General features: G+C 35.5%; 1 protein-coding gene across 8 annotated transcripts in view; it reads left to right on the top strand.

Moving 5' to 3' along the window:
* ATP9B (ATPase phospholipid transporting 9B (putative)) overlaps positions 1–25,050 on the top strand; it is a 174,885-nt gene that overhangs the window by 26,674 nt on the left and 123,161 nt on the right. For all 8 annotated transcript variants that reach the window (XR_012041096.1, XM_072853466.1, XM_072853469.1 and 5 more), the window contains 3 exons: positions 3,259–3,372; positions 7,759–7,867; positions 17,236–17,294. Coding sequence is in view for 7 of the 8 variants with exons in the window: in XM_072853466.1 (XP_072709567.1) it covers positions 3,259–3,372; positions 7,759–7,867; positions 17,236–17,294 (282 nt within the window). In the remaining variant the exon portion in view is untranslated. The remainder of the gene's footprint in view (positions 1–3,258; positions 3,373–7,758; positions 7,868–17,235; positions 17,295–25,050) is intronic.

Genomic DNA, 25,050 nt, shown 5'->3' on the forward strand with positions numbered 1-25,050 from the left:
TTGCAATTACCTGTTGAGAGAGAGAATGTATGTTCATTTTTGATCTTTTGAAAGTCTCGGTTTTTACAGTATAGGCAGAATCAGATTTTTATTTTGGTGATAGTACTTGGAAACTCAGTAGAAACTTCAAAAAGAAGTGAGATCCTAAATGTAAAGCCCAATAGTTGGTGAAAATAAAATGTTTCTAAATTTTAATTTTAGTCATAAATTAACACTTTTCATTGGTTAGAAATACTGTGTAGCTATCTGGTTTTTATGCTGTTCCACTACAAGTAATTTGTAGGGAACATAGTTGTATTGGTTCCAAACCCATAAATACGTCTTATGGACTCCAAATATGGAGTCATAAATATTGACTCCAATGATTTATCCTGGTTGAAATTTTCATCATGTGAAGTTTTGTCTTCTGTTTAGAGTTGTATCTTTTTTAACGTTGCAGCTGGCAATGGGTAATATTAAATTATTTCATATCAAAATACAAGCTTAAAATACTGTTTAGATTAACAGAACTTTAGTTACTGGCTGAAAGAGCTATAACATTTCCAAACTATCATCTAATTTCCTAACATTTATATAAAATACTTACTGCTTCTACCTTTATGTCAGTTTATTCAATTTGTTTACTATTTCATGTACATCTTGGTAGAGCTGCTTAGGAATTTTGTATAAATTTCTATAAGGAATATCTTCTATGGTGGGCAGGTTTTTAAGATCTCTCCTGAACTTCAAAGCAGTAGTGTATTTTTTTTTTATCAGTTTAGGTAACTGGAGACTCTTCCATTTGCTTAACTAGACTGAAGTGTTCAGCTTTGTATTGAAATTAACTGTCAGTGGCCTGCCAGGATTCAAAAGATTTGTAGGAAGGTGCTTTTTAACTCCCACCTTCCCCTGCAAGATGGGTGCTCTTGCAGATCTGCACCTCCCTAAGTACTCTGTGGACTTTTCTTTGACCAGGTGTATCAAGTCTTTGTAAACAGTTAAACATACTGCTAGAAATGAAGGTATGAACTTCATCAGTATTAACATAAAGTACAGGTTCAAGCTAATTAGTTTCATTTTGGAAGAATGCTCTGACTTTCCCTGCAACTTCAAATTTGACTTTTTTTAGCTTTACAGTTTTGTTGGTAAATACTGGAATAGAATTCCATGCTTTTGAGAAAATCTTCTGATTTGAGGCTGTAGCCTTTGGCTGAACAGTAATGTATCACTCTTGCAAGAAACTGGCAATTTTGAGGTACTGCTACTTTGTTGTGCCTGCCAGAAAGACACTTTGAAATGAACTTCCCTGAATGTTTTTTGCGGGGGTGTAGGTTTTTACATAATTGAGTAATAATGTTCGACTGATAAGAGCAATAAATATCTGCCCAATAACTTTGATTTTCGTGCGGAAGTCATTGTAATATTAACTGAATTGTAAGATTAAAAGATGGAGACACTCTTTAATGTGGCATTTTGATCTCTTTTGAATCTTTTAGCTTTGAAACAACTGATTATTCATTTTCTCAAGTCTCAGTGTTCCAAGTTCCATAGCCACTTCTGATCCTCCTGCTGGAGGTGCCATGTTATCCTGGCCTACTAAAGAAATACGTGAAGTCTTTGAAGATTCAAAATTGTATAAAATTAATAATGTTCTTAGCACTGTAATTATTACTAACACGATGTTGAGAACATGTGCTTGATGAAGTGGTGCTTTTAATTACCAAAGGAATCTCTGCATCTGTCATTCCTTTGGAATATGGGACAATGTATTCTGTGACAAGGTTACTGTGTCTTCACTTAAAACTTGGACAATTATCTTTAAGTTTAGACCAAACCTTTGATTTTATTAATAAACACATCTTATGTACCAAAATTTATTGCAAAATAATCGTTTGAGAAATGTAATGCAGAGTGTTTCTTCTAAATTACCTCAAAAGCCCATGTTATTCTGTTACAATTTTTTTGTAGTTTAAACTTGCTGAAAACTTAAACTTGGTTGCTTTTGTAAAAAACTTGTCTTGCTATGGAAACTGAAGAATATTGCCTTATTCTGAGATTTCCACAATAGCCATTTGGAAAGAGAGCAGTGTCCCAGAGTACCCTTACTCACTGTATCTTTTCTGTAGTGTTCGTTTTATCTTCCTAAACATTTATTCTTGAACATTGAGTAGTTTCACTGTTTTTAAGAACAGTGGGAAGTGGTAATTTTGAAGGATTGCGTGTGACTTGATGGTAGCCTTTGTCCCTTTGAGAACCAAAGGACTTCGGAAAGAAGGCAGATGAGTTGTAAAGCTTCCACACCTGCAAGAACAGAAACTTCAGTGGCTGTGTTGAGGAGAGAGTGTGCTGAGGAAATGTGGTGAACAAAAGTAACGAGGAGTTCATAGATACTGTTTTCTGTATGTGCTGCAGACAGGGCTGAAGTTTTAGGGTATTCTCACAGTGATGCAGGGCAGCATTGTATAGCCCACTCAGTTTTGTTACTTGGTAGAAGTTCAAATGACAAAGACTAGGATAATAATTTTGTAAATGGTTTCTGTTCATTTGATGACAATGATTTTTTGTTGTTGTTGTTCTTATTATTTAAGGCCAGGATATGAAAATTTTTAAGACAAAAAGACATTGTGAGATAAAACAGAATTTAAATACTGGTAGTAAAGGAAAAATTAAGATTTACTTTTAATGCTGTATTTTTAGGAATAAAAGTTTTAGTTTAGGTAAAAATGAAAACTTAATGTAAGTAATGAAAGTTCAGATACTCACAAACTTATTTTGCTTTTTTTATTGATACTATAAAAAAGAGAAAATTTTCAAAAACTGTTTTAGCTGATAAACATAAAGGTAACTATTGTGGATATAAAAATATTGCAAGATGCTTCTACAAACATCTGAATTCTGTTTACTGTTACAATTTCAGAGTAAATCTTTGCACAGTGATCTTCATGTATTTAATATTTGTAAAGATTGAGTTCACATATTCCAGTTTTCGAAATGTCAAAAATTTAGCAAATTGCTTTTTCAGAGTGGAGAGGCATTAATATCAAAGGATTTTTCTCAACAAAAATAGCAGTATAATATTAAAGTAACTTATAGTGCATGTAGTAGTTTGTGATGGTATGTATTGTGCTATACAGTACTAAAATAGTACCATATATAATACTATGCCATATGGTTTTATATCTAGTATCATGAAAAAGTGATTTTTATATATTAAATTGTGTTGTGCTAACCTGGGTACAAATTTTAAGGCATTTATCTATTTTGTGTTTTTCATTTTAGGTTTTATATGAACAGTTCAAGTTTTTCTTGAATCTCTATTTTCTCGTCGTGTCCTGCTCACAGTTTGTACCAGCATTGAAAATAGGCTACCTGTACACGTACTGGGCTCCTCTGGTAAACAGAAAAATACTATTAACTAGAAGTTTTGTTCTTTTAACTTCAGATGAAAAGTTCATTTATATGTACATTTCATAAATCTGCATCTGGTAAACCACAGTGATTAAAGTATGTAACAGAAATAAAAAATGCTTATTTGAGATTACAGTATTTTACAGCAGATACTCCAGAAGCTGTTGTTTGATAGTCCTCCCTTCTACCTGCCTACCACACTCCTGCCCCACAGGAGTGTTTTGCTAACCAGCTAGTCTGAGTGAGTAGTGCTCCTTTCTGGCTGCTAGTTACTTGAGAAGTTTAAAAAAAAAAAAAAAAAAAATTAAAAAAATCTCCAGCTAGTAGAGAACCTTATTTGGTAACATAGGTAATTTATGTGTTAAATTTCTTTCATTTTATTGTTATTTTATGTTTTCAGGCTAGGTCAGAATTGAAAGCATGAATTTTTTGCATTCCTTCTGTATCGGTTTTGATCATGTCCTTTTTTCAGAAAAATTGAGATAAAATATTTTAAGCCATGGATAAAGCAGGAGGAAAATGCATCTTGAAAATAAGTTATTCATTAAACATGCTTTTCCTAATTGATTGCCCTGCCAGTTGCACTGGCTTCCTTTCAATATGTCTTTTTATTATTGAGCCATCTGCAGTATTTTCTTGGGAAACTGTTCAAACCAGTTACTTCTGACTCAGGTTTCCTAAGTTTTGAAAATTGTATTCTCTTCAGAGGAGGCCCTTTTGGTAGTCTGCCAGCTATATTCCCATGACTTGGAATTCTTTTCTTGTTTGTAACCAGATCATTACCTTCTCTTTCATCTTCTTCCCAGCCCCTCCACCTCAGGTTTAAAAGCAAGGCAGGAAGAACAAATGCTTTATTTTCTAAATTTATTAAAAAATGGTATTTTTCAATAGCATTTATTCTCAGTGGTATTCAAGAGGAACAGTGACATGCTGACTGCTTGAGTAAAGGTCATTCTTAACAAGTCAACAGAGTAAATATTCTGGATTGATTTAATCGTTTTAATTGTTGCAACATGTGTCCTTTTAAGTATTGATAAATGGAGAGACTGTCCTGGAGGTTCTTCACACCTCTATTTCCAGACAACTTTTGGCTTCTGCTGCAAAAAAAACACTTCCAAGACAGAAAGCTTGTTCAACAGTGGGATTTGAAATGGATATTTGCAAAGGTCTTTGTCACTGACTCAGTAAGAAAAGACAGAAGTCATCCTTGTATGGAAGTTGGTCTCTTCACAGTAAAGTGCTGTGTACAGCTCTATATGTTAGTGGGGTAGTAAGGAAAAAAATCATTTAGCATCTCAGCCTGTCTCATCCCTGCCCAGAGAAGGGAGCAAATACTGTATTCTGCAAACATAGGTAATCTATTCTGTATAGATGTGTTTGTCGTCTTCAAGGATATTTTGAATGATGTTTCCCAGTTTTCACATACAGCTTGAAAATACAACAATATCTCATGTAGTGCTAGTGGTACCCTCTTTTGATAAACTCACTAGTTTCTATTTGAATAGCTTTTCTACTAATCTCTTTTACCTCTAGGTAAAAGAGTCTAGAGTCTTTAACCTCTAGGTAAAAGAGATTAATTGGATGTTGATTAAGGCTCGGTATATATGATGAAAATATAAAACATTTAAGTCAGACCCATTGGGCTGTCTTCATTGCTTAAGAGGTAAGTTTGGCTTTTCTTTGAAGAGCATGTAACTGCTTATAAATTTTCAGTAATAATCAGAGGAGTAGCTATGACTTGGCCTGTATTTTCTCTCAAGATTTTAAAGGAAAAGAAAAATTGTTTGGCCTGATACTTAAAACCAACTGAGTAGAAGTTGACTATGTGCTAAAAGGCTTTTGTGTTTTTTGGTGGTGTGTGGGGATTTTCTGGGTTTTTTTGTTTTGGTTTGGTTTTGGGGTTTTTTTACTTCAATGTTTTTTACAACAAACAGACCTAAGACACTTAGATCCAACACTGGAGTTCTTCAAACAAGACTGTATTTTACTGGTTTGTTGTCATTCACACACTAGGGAACGGACTTCTCATTTTGAGTCCAACATACAAAGGATGCAAAGCATACAAGTTTGATTGTAAGCAGTACGCTAGAGATATTTAACTGCTTACAGTTAAAAAAAGATGACGGGTTTTTTTTGTAAGATTGGCTTCACAATTTCAGCTCCCCTTTGGAAGAGTATCAAATTCCTTTGAGCAAATGAGGAAAAAGGGAAATGTCTTAAATTGTTCCTCGTAGTCATGGTCAGCTGTACTGAGCTGCCCTGCAAGGTGCGGTGACCCCTAGGGAAAATTCTTGCAATTAACACCTTGCATTCTGTGCTTTCATTACTGTCTAGTTAATGAGATATGTGCAGATGGCAAATATATTTTAAGGTGCTTCAGGAGTGCCTTTTTTAATGCTGCCAAAATATCTGTACTGCCAAAGCTCATGAAAATGCTGCTGCCAGAAAAGGGGAAAACCCTACTGCTGATTGTTATGCCCTAGGATTGAAAAGGAATGCATTTTGCAAAGGCACTTTTTTGTTCTATGTAGTTCTAATATAATTGTTGTAGCTAATGTAAACCTGAACAAACAAAAAGTGTTTAACTATAAGGTCACAACAGAGTAAGCCTTGGAATTTTGGGCTGGAACTGCAGAACAGCCCCTGCTGTTGAAAAGGAGAATTTTAGTCAAGACTCCTGTTGCCGTGGAAAGCCAAAATCAGGACTCAATAGTTGGGATGACTATTAAGCAGGTATTCTTTATCGCAGTGCTGGGCAGCACTGGGGATCGCTCCGCCAGGTTAGCACAACACATCAGTTCATACACAGAAAAATCATACCGAGTCATCAGATTTCCTGAAAAGGGTAGTTTTATGGTGATGAGTTCCCGGAATTCATTTACATAGTCCAAGCATGCGCAGGAAAATTAGGGCTAGGATCTTTTCACTCTCCCGGTGGTCTTCCATAGTCTTCCTCACGTTGTCCATTAGTTGAACTTTGGGCTTCCTTTGTCCATATATAGCCATTGAATTAGCTCATCAGTCCTTCGGCCTCGGAATGTCATAAGGGAGTCGATCTAAACTAGTCCTTTGGTGCTTATCTTTAGCACAAATGTCCTGAGTTCCTGTTATCAGTGATTTAATTAGGAAGCCTAACGAGCTTGCTCAAGGCCTGTTTAGTCCTATCAGGTAAGAAGTTACAGGAAATGTCCTATCATCAACTCTGCTCAGCAGGGAACTAAAACTATCTTTGCAGGGGAAGAAAACAAAAGAGAACAAGGATGCAAGTGAAACTAAAAAAAATGCAAGTCTATGTATCACAGTAAGGTCTTAGTCAGGGATTTAACCCTTTCACTCCTTTAGGAAAACTACACTTTCACTCCTTTCTTATTGCTGGGAGGTTAGGGGAAGGTTGGCAAACTGTTGGACTTCTGCAAGAGAAGAAGTCTAATGGTATAAATTTTCTTCTATAGAAGGAAAATATTTGTGGATGTCTGAAGCTAGATAGATAATCTAGAACCTTATCTGTCAGAGGATTTGCAAATATATGAATTTTTTTAGCCATCTTACTTATGGGAATGATAAGATCCCTTTACTGTTGAAAATTTTATTTCCCTTTCACTGATGGAGAGAAACTGAGCACTTGAGTTTAAGAAGCCAGAAGACCATATCTGAGGAGGTTTAGAAAGGAGAGAGGAAACTCTTACATGCTTATCCCTGAACTGTTCTGTATTCTTTTTAGCTTACCATCTTTTGTGGTCAGAGACCATCTCAGTTGCATGTAGCACACTCTGCGCTTCCAGCAGAAACTGCAGTGGCACTCTCCTGTGAAAGTATCAGCCAAAGCTTTTAGATACTTAGTTTTTCGGAACAAACCACATTTTTCTTTGTCAATATTTGTGATGTATTAGCAAATAACTATATTTAAGATGGCAAAACTAATTAAACTAGCCATCCATTTACCTTTTCATTTCTGTCTGTTAGGAAAAAGGCAGTGAACTCAAAGTTAGAATTGGAGACTTAAATTTTTGAGTTTTGGTAAAGCCCTAAAATCTGTGGAAGATAGGGAAATATGTTTATTGAACTATAAAGGCTGTCTTTAGCTCATCCAAAGCATTATAATTTTTTAAATTTCAAATTATATCTAAATTACATGTTTTTGGAGTTATAGTTATTCTAATCATATTTGTACAGTGAACAAGTATGGTCTTCCTTTTATTTGGACTAAACCAAGATCTTATTTTAACAGATTGAGGAAAACACTAAAATCCAAATGAGGAAAAAAAAGTAAATATTCTAAGCACCTGTTCTTACTCTGTATAGTGTTCCTGCTTGTGTATTTCTATTCTAGCACTTTGAGAATTCTGAACTGCGTAATTATATCTTTAACAGGGATTTGTTTTGACGGTCACAGTGGTACGGGAAGCTGTTGATGAATTTCGACGTTACAAGAGAGACAAGGAAATGAACTCCCAGTTATATAGCAAGCTGACAGTACGAGGTTAGCAAACCCATTTGTATAAATCCTTAAAATATCTCATCTTTTTCTTATCTATACATTTACAGGCTTTCAGTTCAAAGAAATAACTAATAGTCTCAAGCTGCACTATTTGAATGAAACTGATACTGAACTAAAAGTGCTTGACTTCCCTCAGATAAATACGACAGTTAAACTTGATCTGTTTAAGAAGTGTTGTAAATCTTTTGTTGTTTGTAAAGGAAAGGTGTATGTATATAATTGTATATATTTTTGAAGCATTCTGCTGTTTAGTACTATTACTTCGAAGTGCAGTTCTCCTCTGAAATTGACACCCAACAGTAACTCAGCAACACTATCAGCTATGTATCGAGTGCATATAGGAAATAAGGTATCAGTAACTAAGAAATATGATCTAATTAAAATTCACTGGAACCTTTCAAACTTGGTGGATATATTTCTGCTTAAGGAAAAGAAGATGTATTGAGAGTCAGCTTCAGTATCAAAAATACTGATTTCAATTTTTGCATATCATTTGAAATCTATATAATAATGCAGTAGGAACAGCCATTTTTCTTTCCAGAAATTAATAAAAGGAGAAATCACAGTTATGACTTTTTTTGGACTCCAAACCTTTGACAGTTGTTTTCATGAAGACTTTCAAGGAAGTGAAGCACTTCAGCTGTGAAGTGACAATTAAATTTGGTAGGATACTGTGAATTTTAACATGGGCGTAAGAGAAAAAACTATGCACTCCTCTCCACTTTTATGTTGCTTAGCACATTTTACTGTTTAGATTCAGAACAGAGTGCCACATAGAAAGGTGCCAAAAAATAATGAATAACCTAGTATCAAGTCGAACTGTAATGAATAACCTTACAAAACAACATGACCTTGCTATTACCCTTGAAAGTTATTTTGCTACAATATCCTGGGAAGTCTCTGTTAAGAATTTTCCTTGGCATAACAGTTCTAGGAAGTGGGAAGTTGTTAAGGAATGTGAAGTTGTCTCAAGCAGTTGGAGTATATGGCATATGTTGTGCCAAGTGTAAATTCTGTTCACTACTTCGCAATGTACATTTCACTGCACTTTTTAGTATATCTTGGTGAATATCTTCTGAGAGTCAGTGGGAAGAGTAACCTCACCAGATCTGGGAGTCTTAATTAGAAAGTAAACTCTTGGAGTAGGTCTGGATGATAATCTCTCCAGGAAAAAATGGATGAAAAGCTTGTAATGTAACACAAGTATGTTCTGTCTGAAATCTTACCCCATTTTTTTAAAGTAATTGGGAGGTAAGTAAACAGGCAACAGTCTCATTAGTGATGATGTAACCTAGCAGCTGAGAGGGAATTTATACTGCTTCCTTGTAGCATGGAGACTTGTGTTGTTTTCTGGAGTTTGTGTACAGAAGGGAGCAACTGTAGGGAATATTTGCCTGTTGTTTTTCTCTTCCTTGTCACCACTGTGGAAACTTGCAAATGGCATAGCTATCATTTGTTTAACACAAATGGTTGCGTTGCTGGCCTCCAAACCTTTACGGTCTTTAATACAATCTGTAAAGAAATGGGCTCGTAATGACTTTTCTTTCAAAGTTGTAATTTAACCTGATAGTTGGTTTATTAATTTTTTACATCTGTTATGGTAGGCCAGTGAATGCTTACCTTTGAAATAGATCGTACAATCCTACCCTATTCAGCAATAATGTTAGTAATCTGAAATTCTTAGTTCTGGAAGCACGTGTATAGTTTATAGTTACAAGTGTGACGTAAATGTCAAGACTGACATTTGCTGTTTTAAGAGCTAAGTTTGGTGCTTTTTGTGCTTCTTTTTCCACTTAACTTGTTTAATGTTAATATTGGAGTTTCTGGTAAATTGCTAGGCCTTTAAGCAGCATTTAAGTAGAAGTTTTGGAATCCTGATTTCCTCTTTCCCAGCTCATGATATATTTCGTGAGGTTATGTGCATTTGAGAAACTTTCCATTTTGTAGCTTCTCCTAGAAATATGGAAGCTGTCAAACTAAAATAGGATTTGGTCACCTTGACGCAGCTGTTTTCTAGATACGGAATAGAGATTTAAAGATAGTATACAGTAGTATACAGGTAAAGTCCAGCAGTTATATCAGGAACTGACATGTAGAGAGCAGTGACTTATTCAAAAGAAGTTTTAAAAATGCCCTTTTTAAAAAAAGGATTTCGGCTTTTACCCACAAATGTGTGTGTATGTTTTGACTTTCAGGTTTTGGTGTCAGTGCCATCATGAATTCATACTTGATTTTTGTTCTGTTTTGGTTTTTTTTTTTGAAGACCATGATATTCTACAGAAGTAAAGATTCAATGCTTACAATGAACTCTGAATCCCCTGTTGACAATGGTGTGATCTATGAACTAACAGTGTTTTGAGTTGTGGCCAATTTTAAGAATGAAAACATTATTGCAGTCCCCACTCAAAATTAAGCTGTACTAAAAATTGCCACAAACACTTATATAAAATAATTAATAGATGATAAATTGCACATTTTTCATAATACAGGGTTCTTTCATAATAAGGCATTCTGAAACTGAAGGGTATCATTTTGAGGCAAAAAGTGGGACTTCCTGCTATGATAAAATTAGACCAAGATTTTTACAGGTTTTGAGAAGGATTTAGGTATTTATCTGTGCAAATTAATAGTCAAGTACTACACTTCTACAAACTATTTTTATAAGTAACTTTCAATATAATCTACCGAGTTTTTAATATTGGCAGTACTCTTCAAGTGGAAAAATTCAGTTAGGCTTGCTATACTAACCTGCAGGCTAATGGTTTGGAGAAAGGAGGCTTTGTTACTTGTGAATGAACAAACTTGATACTGATTTAATTAGAAGCCTGAAAATTGATGCCACTCAAGAGTCACTTTTCAGAGTGGAACTGCACTTTATACTGCTCTAGCATCTTTTTTTTTTCCCCCCTAGTGATTTTATGACTTGTGTAGGTTTTACAGTCTTTTCTTTGAAATAGGTTTTTTTTTCCATCTCGAAGATGGAGAAACTGACATAGAGAGGTTAAGCAGGTTGCCTTTGCTCAAATTGGACAGTAGGAAAATTTAAAGTTAGCAAGGTTCAGTGTTACCCCAGTTTAATTGTACCATTTATGGAAGATAAAAATGAGAATTTAATCACTTTAGTTCTTTTGCAAAATTGTTTGTTTACTTATAGGGAAACAAATGTGTTTGTAGCAAGAGAAGCTACTTGTATTTGAATTGTGATTAATTACTTGTATAAAGATAGTGTGGGTAGGCTGATTTGTAAGTTAAAATCTTTCTATACAGTCTTGCAAAAGATGAAAATCAGGAAGTCTTTGACTACCTAGCAGTGTTGACTTTCTGTGGAGTCATTCTTAGCCTCAGGAACTCCTAAACAGGTAAAACGTGAATGTTGTCTTATGACCTGCATGTTGCTAGTGTAAGAAGTACCAGCTTTTTCAAGATGGTGGATTCCCATTAGTGACTCTTGAAGACTTAGAATTTCATTTTAGTAATTCAAGACCTTGAACAAGTATTTGTTGTAATCAGTAAGTCTTAGCTTTTTTAATAATAATGAGCTGTTCTGAGCAGGAAATCAAGGGAGAATGGGACATCTGTTTTAAGTGTTACTTAATTGTACTTAGTCAGCAATGGCCAGCTTAATGTCCATAGACTAATTCTGATCCATAAGATACTCATTGTTACGCAGTTTTCTGTTTGTCATGTAACATGACAGAGCTCAGTCTTCAGTCATCCCTTGGTGAATTTGCTATGTGTAACTTTGCACTTGTCAGGAAGGTGAACCTGCTACACGTGAAGTTTGAATGGTTTCTACCTTTTCAACCCTTTGTGGCAAGTGGTGAAACATGCAAATCAGTAAATGTATTGAATTTTTTTGTAAGCAAGTCAATTAAGTGTACCTGTCTCCATGTCTTTCATGTGAATCTTTTCCCTTGTATACTTTCCTAGATTATGGTATAGAATCTCTTAAGTTGTTCAGTGTATGATGCATTCTGCTGTCTTAATCTTTTTATTGAGACATTTGTGGCAAAATCTACTTTCCTTTTTTGCATATCCAAGTCTGCAAATCCTTAATAGTCAGTTTTCAGGCAGTATGCAGGTTAAAGTTGGAGGGAGGAAGAGTATCTGCCCATGGAATTGAAATTATCTTGCTATTGAAGATCCTGTCAATTTAATGGCCTTTTTCTGCTTTAGAGCAGCTCACCTGCATATCCTTTTGTTGAGCAGAAACTGCACTGGAAAAAAATTTAGACCTGTACATGCAGGTTTGGGAGAACTTCTGTTTTTCTTTCCTAAAGGGCCATTATACTTTTTGTGCAGTTTCTTGTCTCATGCACTTAGGTATGACCAGTTAAGTGCCTATGAAAAAATGCTGCTATTCTGCAGAAGAATCACCTCAAGTTCATAAACAGGCTATTCTGTCTTTCATTAAGCTGTCAAAAGCCAGTTGGATAATAAAATTGTAAAGCAATTTTAACTCTTTTTCCCTTCCCATTCTTGAAGTTGGCAGACCTGCCCTGAACCTCTCCTTGTTAGGCTTGCCCATGCAGTGTTACTGAAGTTTTGAAAAAGAAAAGACCAAGAAGAAAATAACTAACTATAATAGTCACAACTGCAAGTTGCAGAAGAGGCATGTGTCTGTCACTTAATCTCAGGATGTTTAACATGATTTTTGGAAGTATTGCAGAACTTTCTCTCACTTTGCAATCTGCAAAGCAAAAGAAAAAATGAATGTCAGGAGACATGAGATTAATGAAATAATTCCATCCAGGCTTCAAATGTGAAGGGCTTATGTCTTTGCTGTATCCTTAAAAAGGGTGTTTAAGAACATAGTGAAGTTGAAAACATATGCCAAAACTGTGTGAAATTGAGAAAATATCAATAACTGCTATACATAAGAAGAGAACAAAGTGTGAAAGCTAGTATGTTTCCTTTAAAATCGGAGAATTGAGAAGTCTGTTTTAGAAAGCTACAGTGATTTTTTTTTTACTTTTGAACTTTTGTTTACACGGTGGGAGCTGCTCTGTTCCTAAAATGCCACCTTACTGAGTTTATCTCCCAATTGACCTTTTTTTAAATTGCAAAATGGCCTCTGTCAAGAGACAGTTTTCAATCATACCTGTTATCTGCAACTTTAAAATAAGATCTTTGTCAGAGTGTCTTGATTATTGTAATATTATTCTTTTGCAGTTATTTGAAATCTGTATTGAAACCTCTTATAACATTAGAATTTCAGCTCTTCAAGAACAGGTGGTCCTTCTGCTTTTTAAAAAGCCCCTGCATTAAAAAAACCCACATTTATTTCTGAATCTAGAGGTACAGCATTAGGTCTTTATTGCTTACAGTATTTCAAACCTCCTGATTACTTCATTCCTGGTATTTAGACCATTTTGAACAGATAAGTTTTTAAAGAATTGTATCAATTTAATCTAGCTGATTAGGGAAGCAGTAAGCAACAGCAGAAACAGAACTTGAAATTTTAATGTAAGAAAGAATTTCCAAAAGAGGCCAGAAGAGAGGAAATGTCAAGGGGACTGTTTTCTTCCACATTTTTGCAGCATCCAGGAGATTGGATAAGAAAGAATGAAGGCTTTCCATTTCACCCAAGAAGAGACAGTACACAGAGGAGAAGAGCTGGGAAGCTTCTCTCTATAGTGTTATATTGGTAATTAAAGACTAACCTCAGTTCACTATGTAAGATGGAGTTTGAAAGAAGGACCTAAGGACAGCACTTGTAGTGAAAGATCAGCATCCTCATCTTGGACTCACTGTAGCTTTAAGCTTTCCCCCACTGCCCGCCCCCCCCAGTCCACCGCACTCTCCATTATATTATATATACTCTAATTATGCTGACAACTGAGGCTAATAGATGTCCGGTAAAACTTTCATATGGTCTATACTTGACTCCTTTCTTTCAAGAGTTTTATATTTATGGGTTAGAGACAAGCTCTGTTACCAACTCCAGAAGCAGTACTTCAGGTAGTACTCGAGGTACCATGGGGAAGATGTAATAGCAAATTAAAAAGAATTTGAAAATGCTACTCTCAGAAGTTACTGTTCCTTCAGGAGTGGCTTGCACTCGGGTAGTAGAGACACTTTTTAATGAAAAGAAACAGTCATTTCTGATATAGTATATGCCCACATTTTGTTTACTTCACTTCTTAAATTTTTATGTGAAATACTTGTTAGCGCATATGAGATATTGATTAGTTTTTCAAATCATTGCAATTCATTTCAAAAGGCTTTATCTTGGGAGTATAATGAATTACTACAGACACATTTCAATGTTCCAGTTCTGCATAATTCTGCGTATGTTGCTTTAGGCAAAAGCCTTGCGCCTTGGTGGACTATAAAGTCTGGATGCGCAGCCACTTCTGACAGCTTTGGACTTTTTATTGGTAATTACACAGATGGTGAAGAGTGTTTTGCTACGGAGATGTTTTTAGAGAAAAAATAGTTTGCAGAAATAATTTATGCAGTGAATAACATTCAGTGTCTTTTTTTTTTTCTCTGAATGCATCTTCACTAAGATGTAGTATTGCATTATTTTAATGTTCTCTGAAGTGGTATCTAATGATTCTCATTTTTGCTAGTCTAAAGGAAAGTGTTATTTGTTGACTTTCCAGAATTTTAAGCCACTTTTTGAATTACTGCCACATTTTACCATTTAGTTTTTAATGGAATATATCCTGCCATTCAGATCCATTGTAGAATTAATTGTCTTCTATGTCACAGGCCACTTCCTTATGTGTGCGAATACACAGGATGCCCTAGCAAGACATGCTAGTGTGTAATAAAGACAGTATTCTGTAGTGTTATACTAAGCCACCTAGAAAACATTCTGATAAGGAAACTTTTCAGTTCATAATGTGAAATTCCCAGGATTGCTAGACTAAGTAAAAGCAAAGCTGCAGTGTGGGTTCCTGCTGGTATACTTGGCACCAGGAGTCTTTGCTTTTTGTCTGCCTTACATGATGTTGCAAATGAATGTTCTACCTTCTCTTGTCCTCTGAGGCTTAGTGTCTTTTGATCTTTACTGTAGATGCTGTTAGAACATAACTGTGGAAAATTCAATTGTTTAAGTTGATAAAGTTGCTACTAGTTGCATTTGGTTAACATCTCTGAATGGTTTTGGTCATACATGACTGCATAGGTGGCATAGATCTGAGACTTAACACAGCTGGTACTAGGATTTTTGTGGCTGTTATTACTATAATCAGTTGATTGACTTGGTTATCACACTGATAAACTGATGAAAATTGTTAGCGGAGGTATTGAAAACAAAATAGGAAATGCTGTCCTTTTGGTAAAGCTAACAGACTTAAAAAGCAAAGTAAACATGATGTTTTCCCAGTATATGCTATTCACTTCTTGTCAAAACTTGAGAATTTATAAAGAGAATTCAGAGGCTCGTGCAGTTAAGCAGACTAAGTATGTTGATTTGGTATCAGACTGTTCTTTTAGTGGTTGAGCTTTAGTATCAGTTACTTTAGATTAAAAAAAATTAAAAATTGTCACTAAATTTCCATAGCTATCTTGAAACTGCTGTAGAGAACTGCACGTTTCTCACTACAACTTCTTATACCTTGATCTTCTGCTACTTCCTTCACCCTCAAAAATGTGTTATGGCAAAGTTAGGAGTCGGATTGAAGATATGATTTGTTTTATATGTGGGGGGAAGGTGTTCTTGGCAACTGAAAAATTGAACTGGTGTAAAAGATCATTATCAATAACAGAGGCTGGCTTTCAGAAATAACTTTGCAGACAGGCCAAACAAGTTCTGATTTTCCTCTGACATTGCGCATTTTAGAAGTGCTGATGTCATGGAAAATGTATTAAAAATTAGCTATAGGAATACATTTATTATCGACTGAGTTAAACATAAAACAACTGTTACTTTTGCTTGATATGCAATTTTAAAGAGCGAGTACTGAAAATAATTACTCAAACATGAATCTTACTGCCTTTGACTAAATGCACATGTACGTGCAAGGAATTTTGTGAGGTTAACTACCTGATTTCTCTTCATTGAGAGTTATGATGAGGAGGTCTCATGGATTTCAAACCTAGCTTAGTTTTTGTTTTATACTTAGCATAACTTTGAGAGATGATAGAATGTGCATTGACAAATCTATTATTCATAATACTTTTTGTTAAACTCCAAACTGATTGCTGATCATCCTATGCTTTTGTGGGTCTTCTGTTCTAATTCATTCAGTCTGATTTTTATTTAGAACCTTAGTATCTTACCATGTTTTGACATACTTGTCATCTGATACCTGCTGATCAGATACCTGCTGCCTGCTGCTTGGAATCATGATAGTGTTTCTGATGGGAAAAGGTATTTCTTATGGGGGTGTGTTTCAGCTCATCAGGCTGTGTAAATATGTATGTGTTTATATCTTGAGTCAGCAGGTTCTGCATTTGTCATCTGTTATATCTTGGAAGAGGATATTCATATGTTATGACTTGTTTGTCTACAAGGTTTTTTTTTTTTGTTTTGGTTGTTTTTAACTCAGGGAAGCAACTTTTTCTGGAACTGTAGCAAGGACCTGGGACTAGAACTCCTGAATTCTAATGAGATCAACAGTAACTCACTTTGGGCAGTAGCTTAACCTCTCTGTCTCAGTTTTTCAGTCCATCGAATAAGAATCTTAAAACTTAAGTCTTACAGATATTAACCTACAGAACATACAGAAATCAAATTGGTACGTGTGCTGTGTTTATTTTTGAATGAGTTGTTCACAGCAGTTACTGAATGGGCAGTTCTAGAAAATGAAAAACCTCTATTTCAGCTTTTGATATTTTACTTTTCTAAAATGAAATCTTCAGGCATTTCTTCTGACTAGAGAGACTTACCTCTTTTCCACTATAATTGCCAACAAGTGTCAGACAGTGCCAATTACATCAGTAACTTTAGCGGCCAAGCAAAGCTACCTGTTGGTAACTGGGCTGTGACTAACAACTCGTGTGTGAGAATGCTCCATGACTGTAAGCCTAACAACTCTTGACTTGTCAGAAATAGAAGTGTTGTCTAGTGGGAGATGTGAAAGACTCCTTTTTCCAATTTTACAACTCTGTTATTGATACTATAGATCAGACTTGAGCATCTTCCATACATATTTTCTTCCTCTAATACTTCTACAATAGCTAACTGGTTACAGAACTAGACTTTTTTTAACCAGTGAATTATTTAATCAAACAGATGAAATCGATTTATTAATGTGTTCATCAGAGATTTTGTATAAATTGTGACATTTTCACCAAACAATAACGTCTTTACGTATAACTTGCATTCTGGGATTTATATTCTTGTGACTCTTTATTGATGTCTGCCTGAGTTGATTACATTTCTTCTTTTTTTTAAGGTAAAGTGCAAGTTAAGAGTTCAGACATACAAGTTGGAGACCTCATCATAGTGGAAAAGGTTGATACTTTTAAAATATATTTTAGAGACTAAAGATTATTAACATGCTAATTATCTTCTGAAGAAAAGTATATCGAGGTACTTATCTGTGAAGCACTAACTAGCTAGTATTTTAGTTCAAGTTTTATTTGAGAATCCTCAAGGAAGTCTTATTTTTAGATTAATTATAAGCTTAATTGAATGTAAGCATTTATATTTTATGAATTGGTATATGCTTAAATTTATCTAGTGAAGGTAAAACAATTACTGAATTAAATTCTCTGGCTTGTGCTGTGGTGAATGTTCTAAGCTGTCTGATTACTGATACCTTCCTTCTGATGCTCAAATCAGTGTTTTTCTATGTCTGCAGCCTTCAGGGATAAGTTTTATTTATAGATATATAAAAATATATTTATATAATATAATTATAATATGTATATTGTAATTAAATAATATAAAAGTTTATATATTTTTAAAAAGGAGAAAAAGCTTTCCAGGTTGATTGCAAATGCTGAGTGAGAGCTGTGAACTTTTTTCCATCTATGTTAGTATTGTAATAAAGACAGTGTTGCTTATTTCAGTTGGCTTTCTGGGGTACTAAAATTATTGTGAACTTGAAAGTCAACTTAATTTTCTTGTCAGAGGAAACTATTTTTACTTAAATTCATACTGGAAAGGTGACTCACTTTCTGGGTGCCAGCAAGTGATTCCCATCACACTTTGTATTAAAGAGCTAATCCATGGACATGCTGGAAGGAGGCACCTTAAGTTGAAGCTTGTATCTACAGCTATGTTTGAAGCGTTGTATGGCAGGTTGCAGCTTGGCAGAATAATCCTTAGTGGTACCTAGTCAGTGACTAGACTTTTCTAAACTTCTTGGTGGTTTTACTCTTATTTAGTGGAGTAAATTACTTCTGATAAAAGAAAACCCTTTAGCAAATATGCCCTCCTGATACATTTTGTGCTTTCTTAACTTGGAGAATTTGGGAAACTCAGAAATTGTTAGTGGATAGAGATTATTTTCTCTTTTCAGCCATGTATAAGAAACCTCTCTTCTGTTTGTTTTGGAAAACTTCTGTTACTTCCTTTCTGTTTCTTCTACAGTCCAAAGAAAGTACACCCAAGTTTCACTTGGTTTGCTGCTCTCAGCTTACAATATATCTGTTTTCATGTAGTTTGTACTATTTCTTGCCTTTTTTCTTTCTTTTGTCTGCTATCTGTACCTGATATCTTTTTGGGCCTATCTGAGCAGCATATACTAGTGTAGACAAGATAAGCACTAATATGTCTGGCCTTTACATCTGTTTTGCCTTAACGCCCTGCTATCTTAGAGTGCAGGTGGTGTCAGCTTGCAGCTGCTCACTCGTGCCTCTCAGATCATCTAGGAGACTGAGAATGAGATACTTGCTTTGATTTTTATTAGGAAACTTTTTAGGGCTGCCTTAGTTTCTAAACCTGGAATTAGTTATTATAGAATGTAGGGAAGACTCTAGTGGCTACATAGGTAATCTGCCTTCCCTGAAATTTACGGAGATCTATCAGTCTGTTGAATTATGCTAGAATTTGGAAAACTGGAATTACTTTGGGGATCAATTTGTCCTGTATGAGCTAGGTCATTAGCATCTATTTCAGCGTTATTTGCAGCAGCTTACAGATCACATGGTGTGAGTACCTGAAGTTTCTAATAAAAAAAGTAATGTTTAAGGATTTAGGGAAATAATGAGTAGAGTTCTTTTTGATGAAGATTTTACTTGGGTACCTCAGTAAGATGCATATAACTGTTTGAATGTTGTATTTCAGCTTCAAGCTCCCTCCTGCCCCAGCAGAGCTTTTTATCCTTTTGGCCTAGCTGGGGGTGCCTTCAGACTAATGAAATTAAATGTTTTCTGGTTCTGTTGGGAAGTGTATTTTGTTGGAGCAAGCAGTTTTCAATTTCAGAGTATGACTCTTAAGCCAAAGAACCAGTCGGGAGTGAAATGTTCAATTGCTCACTCTAATGGCAAAGGAACAAGTTAACATTGTATTTGACTGGAAGATGCATCAGCAGCATTTCTGCAGTGAAATTAGTGACTCATTTGAGCTGAAGATCCATATGTTAACTAGTGACTGCATCACAAATACTAACAACTTAAGAGAAAGGCTTTTCTATATTTAAACCTCGAATATTTTCTGATTATTGTTCTTTTTTTTTTTAAATAGGCCTGATTAATTTCAAAGCAGCTCTAAGTGACTGCAATGTGCTTAAAACAACTTCTTTCCAAGTAATATATCTATTGTTTCAACTGAAAATTTTGTAATGCACTAATACTAGGGTAGAAAGAGGCCTGAATACAAGAAAATATTGCCTTTAAAAAAATGTTTTTAAAAGCTAAAAGACATTTGTATGTTAGCTGAAAAATGGTCCCTTGCCTCGAACAGACATGCTACTTCCTAGATGTTCTCCTTGGCTTGTGTTAAGATACATTTTTAGTTTCCAGTGGGAGCACAGTTGTGCATAGTGTTCCTAAATAAGACAATTGAAGGGATGAGTTGATGAGTTCAGATATTGTTATTTAAACACTGTAGTTTACTGACAGTTTGGAATACTGTCATATTGAATACTTTGGAGATGTGAAGAGGGCATAAAACATAGTAATACATTTAGTTAATAATTAATAATAACACTTCTACTTAATAACATTTAATAATAACACATAGTAGTGTTTTAAAACAGTAATGCTTTCTCTTAAAACTTTGAGAGCTTTTCTTGGAGCCGTAAAGGGACACAATTGTTTTTCTTAATCTCAGGTGTAAAGTGAAATTAATCCAATATTTGTAAGGATGGCAGTTAATGCTAGCATGCAGTATTGCACAGCATGCAGATGCAAGAAGACAACTGGGAAGTGCCTCTTCCACTTATAACTCAGAAGCAAGCAGGAATATCTTAGTCAATGAGAAAAGTACATGGTTCATTACATGAATGGAGAAGAAAGGACAGTAAATGCAAAATTCTGAGGGTCTGTAGCTATGGGCAGTTGTAGGGGAATTAGAAGACGGACTAGGGATCTGGAGAAGCTTATGTAAGTAACAATCATGATAATAACATGAGAAAAATGAAAAAGTTATTTGAAAGCTATTAGAAATGGTATTTTTCAAGTGAATATTGTAGCCTGTGTTGCAGGGATGTATAGCGGTGTCTGTGGGTTTTCTTGTTTTCCAGTCTGGCTAGTATTCCTGGATGGCATGGAGTTAGCCATGGGAACCCAGAAGCTGGGGAAGTACTTACCTTGTGTTGACCATTGTCTTGCCATAGTTAGATCTCTAGGAATGAATCTGTAAGTCTGCAGCGTAGACAAACGCTGAGTGAAATGGAAGCCCTCCTTTCCTGGAGCTCTAATTCTGCCCAGACTTAAGCAAAACAATGTATTCAAGTCATTTTCATGACTTACATATTCAAATTTCAGTATATATCAGTAAACATTTCTAGCTTCATCTCCATGGTAATGGAGATTACATAGTTTCTTCATGGGTTTCTGAATGCTTGAAGTTGTATATGGTGTCATTTTAACTTGTTCCACTTTGATAAATATGACATGAGAGGGCTAACATGATGACATATTGCTGCTGTTTGTGACAATGTACAACAGAACTTAATTTTCTCCATAATGGGGTGTTAAAGATTTTTGTAGCATACTTGCCATCTGTTTCTGTGTAGTCACTCTTTTATAGTGACTAGGTATGTCTTTGCAGGGGGATCTTTGCTCTCCAGTGTCAGCAGTAATAGTGACAATGTTTTTTTGGTATCTAGTACTCCTGCAGTACCTTTCTGCCCACTTCCAAAATATGGAAAATCTGATGAAAAACAATATGTCAATCTTAAATACTGTTGTGGTGTTTTTTTTTTTTTCTTCTCTCCTGAGGGAGAAAGTAAAGACAAGACAGTCTCTAGCCTTCCCTACATGGAAGGATACATTCAGATATATTAATGCAGAAAAGGTTTTACATTATTTTACAGGAAAGAAAAACAAGCAGAGAGAACACATTAAAAAGACATAAAAACAAGATGCATTTTTTCTATTAAAATGTGAAAATGGTCACATTACTAATTTGATCAGTCTACAACTTCCTCAAGGGGGCAGCAGGGGGCGAGGTGCTGATCTCTCTCTGGTGACCAGTAATAGGACATAAGGAGATGGAATGAAGCTGCATCAGGGGAAGTTCAGGTTGGACATTAGGAAAGGGTTCTTCACTGAGGGGGTGGTTGGTCACTGGAACAGGCTCCCCAGGAAAGTGGTCACAGCACCAAGCCTGTCAGTTCAAGGAGTGTCTGGATGATGCTCTTAGTGAAATGGTTTAGTTTTAGGTAGTCCTGCGAGGAGCAGGAAGTTGGACTTGATGATCCTTATGGGTCCCTTCCAACTGAGATATTCTGTGATTTTTGTCAGGCATAAAGACTTGCATCTTGGATAGCAATTACCAGGTGAATGTTTCATTTACTGAATGTGAAACGTGTTCTCTGTGGAAGTTGGTAATGATTTGTAAAAACCTGATACCTCATTCAGATTATTAGAACTTCTGTTTAATTCAGTATTAGATCATTTGACTGTTATTTTTGCAAAATTTTTGGGTATTGGTCAAGTGTTTTAGCTTGTTTACAAGTAACTGGAAGTTTGTAGGCATGAAGCCAGTAGCCTGAAACTTGGGTAATGGATTTATGCCAGAGCTGACAGGGAAGCTGCGAAAATGTGTAGCTAATTTATATGAAGACTGGATATCTGTTTAATTGTTATTGTCATTTAATGAAAGATTTATTTAATTTTGAAGTTGCATTTTCCCTTTCCTCTTTTTTCTTTCCTCTAATAGGTGCATAATAATATATATTAAGGTTAATGTTTTTACTGCAGTTTTTTACAAATCTGAATGAGATATTCCTGGTTGAAGCTAGGCTCATGATGGATAATAAAGTTCACTACATGTTTAATTATTTTCTGTTATAAGGCAAGCTTCCAAAAAATGCTGTACTAGCTGCAGTTGCAGGTGAACAGCCTCTTCAAGGTGAATACTGTTGACATACAAGCACATGGATTTTTAATTCTCTGTGCTTTTACAAATAAATGGGAATTGCTGCAAATCAGGAGGTATCCATGCATGAAAATGCATAATTTTAAGGTATGAGGAGGTTTTTTTGCTAACCGCATAGGATTTTTAGGCAAACCAGAACATGCATTTTTTTTTAGTGTTTCCAAACTTGCTTGTTTTCCAAGCATCTTGTTTGCTTGAGATAGCACCATCTCTGTACCCCTTCATGGCCCCTCTACACTGAACTTCCCATCGATAGAGAATACAGTTGCAGTTGCTTCCAGTCCTGCTTCTGAATCAGCGTCCTTGAGAGTATGTTACAGAGAGTGGCAAGAGGTACCTGCCTCCCAGAGATTTAGAGAGTTTACATCATCTTATTTTGAAAGCTGAGCCCATATAACACAGAATCTGGCAGTTGACTCTGACAAATCTATTCAGATCACACTATTCCAAATGACACTGTTGTGGCTGCATGCTGATCTCGGGCAGGTTTCTTTGGAGTAATGGAAAACTTTGCCTACAGTATCCAGGATGTTTTGTGGTCAGAAATAATACTGCTATATGAGTGTGGCTTCTCAAGAACTAAGGCAAATGTTAGAGCACAGCATTATATATGGGAAAAAGCATCAGCTTCTTCAGTGGTATTATCTGGTGTAAATACACATTTATTCTCCATTATGAGTGAGACTGTGAATTTTTTCACTCTCTGAACTGATTTTTGTGCATAGTCAGGCACAGTATTTTGAAGGTCCCACACGCTAAGTGTCATACAAAGCAGTGTTTAATTATTGATGGATGTGTTTTGAGCTGTTTTATTGAAGGGGACTATGAGTGTATGTACTTCTAAGATTTTTTTCTTTTGACATGCGGTGATGAAGGGGAAGTGCTGCCTTCAAAAAAGTAGAAGGTGGAGGGTTAAAAATGAGAAACTCCTTGTTTGGTTTCAAATCAAACCAGTTCGAGAATGCTGGGTTTCTTCCTCTTCATAGCAGTGTTGTGTGCTTAAATGTTGAGATGGAGGACTGGCTTGACTCAAATGAATCAACACAAACACAGAGGGGTATTTTTGTTCTTCTAGGGCTTTTTGAATGTGTTTGCTAATGCTGTGGTCTGGGCTATTGCCTAGATTCCTGTTGGGATAAGTATGTTCGGAGCTGCTACCTGCTGAATGCACTTGAATTTCATGTAAAGATAATTTTGAACCCATTATGTTTTTCTTTGATAGTTACATCTTTGTAATAACTCATAGAATTCGTATCTTCCACTTTGATACAGTGAATCAAAATATTGTGACTAGGATTACCCTTGTAAAATTTACAGGCAGGATTCTGTATGCTGCGTTCAGTACGTGAGGTGTTCCATTGCTTAATGTCTTGAAGTTTTCAGGGTAGCTTGACCCCATCTTCGTGGCTGTTTCTTCTGTATAAAATAACTAACCAGTTTTCTATAGCTGGTAGTTTGTGTGCAAAATAGAGCCACAATTGAATTATTATTACTGTACTAATTTTGCGGTTTGATTATAATTGAACTATGAAATAGGGAATAATTGTGTAGTTTTGAAATACTCATATACTGAACACGCTTCTTAACTTTTTATGTTGAGTAAATTCAGTCAGGTTTTTAAGGCTGAAATCCATGAAGTTCATGTTTGCCATGTGGTCAGCTATGTTTATTTTCTTTTCCACTCAAACAGACAGTTGAGCTCTTAAAAAATAAAAGATGAGCCTTAGGTATGCAGTGGCTTTCAAGGCAATACCAACCAACTATAATGGGAAAATAAGGAATTTATTCTCAAATGGAGGTACTTTTTTATGTGAAAAATATTTTTGTGTTATATCCTCTTAACAGTAATCTGAAATGAATATTAAGAAATATTTTTTATCATGGAACTAGTAAAGCCATTGCTAATAATCCACTGGGATTTCTTAATTGGTTAAAGGTAGTCTGTAAATGGAATACAAATGAATTTTTGTGTTTAGCTTCAGTATCAAATAGTATGGCATGTGGCATACTGGACATAAGTTGTGATGGAAGAAACTGCAATTCAGTACAGTATCTTCTCTTGTTGCTCTGTCCACTGTTCACTCTGGTCCCTGTCAGCTTAGTCTGTTGCTTTTTTCCTTTCCAGTCCTGTATCTCTTTCAGGTTTTGACACATTGGTTATTTTTACTTCCCCTAGTTTTTCATTCTTAAACCGTATGTTGGCAATGTGTAACTGGTGCTGGTCAGTGCCTTGTGAACAAGTGGTGGGAGAGCTAGGGATGTGGGTAGTCATGTGGTAGATAGCATGTGTGTGGGAGGGTGGTATTGTTCATTTTTTTAATCTGCGAAAGCTTAGATTGGCCTTTCTGTGGTCAACAAAAAATTGAAAACGTGATTTGATACAGATAGCTCTGTGCTTGAAAGGGAAATGGCAGAACAGGTGTGCAGATGCACCTGACTCTGCATATGGCTCTATGCCTTAAATACCGAGGAAGAAATTCTATTAATTTTTGTCTTTGTAAAGGAGAGGTTTATAGATATGTGAAATAGGAAAATGCTGTTCCGTGGCTTGCTGTTTCCTCTCTCCTTAGGAGAGAGGAGACTACTTGGTATACATAATGTTTGCAACTTGAGTGCCAAGACAGATGTTTTGAATTTCACTGTTTTTTTCTATTACATATACTAACTGAGTGTCAGAGTTTTGCTCTGTGAAATTATTTTTGAAAATTATTTCAAT

Source organism: Ciconia boyciana, chromosome 2 (genome assembly GCF_034638445.1).
Source record: "Ciconia boyciana chromosome 2, ASM3463844v1, whole genome shotgun sequence".
Lineage (NCBI taxonomy): Eukaryota > Metazoa > Chordata > Aves > Ciconiiformes > Ciconiidae > Ciconia > Ciconia boyciana.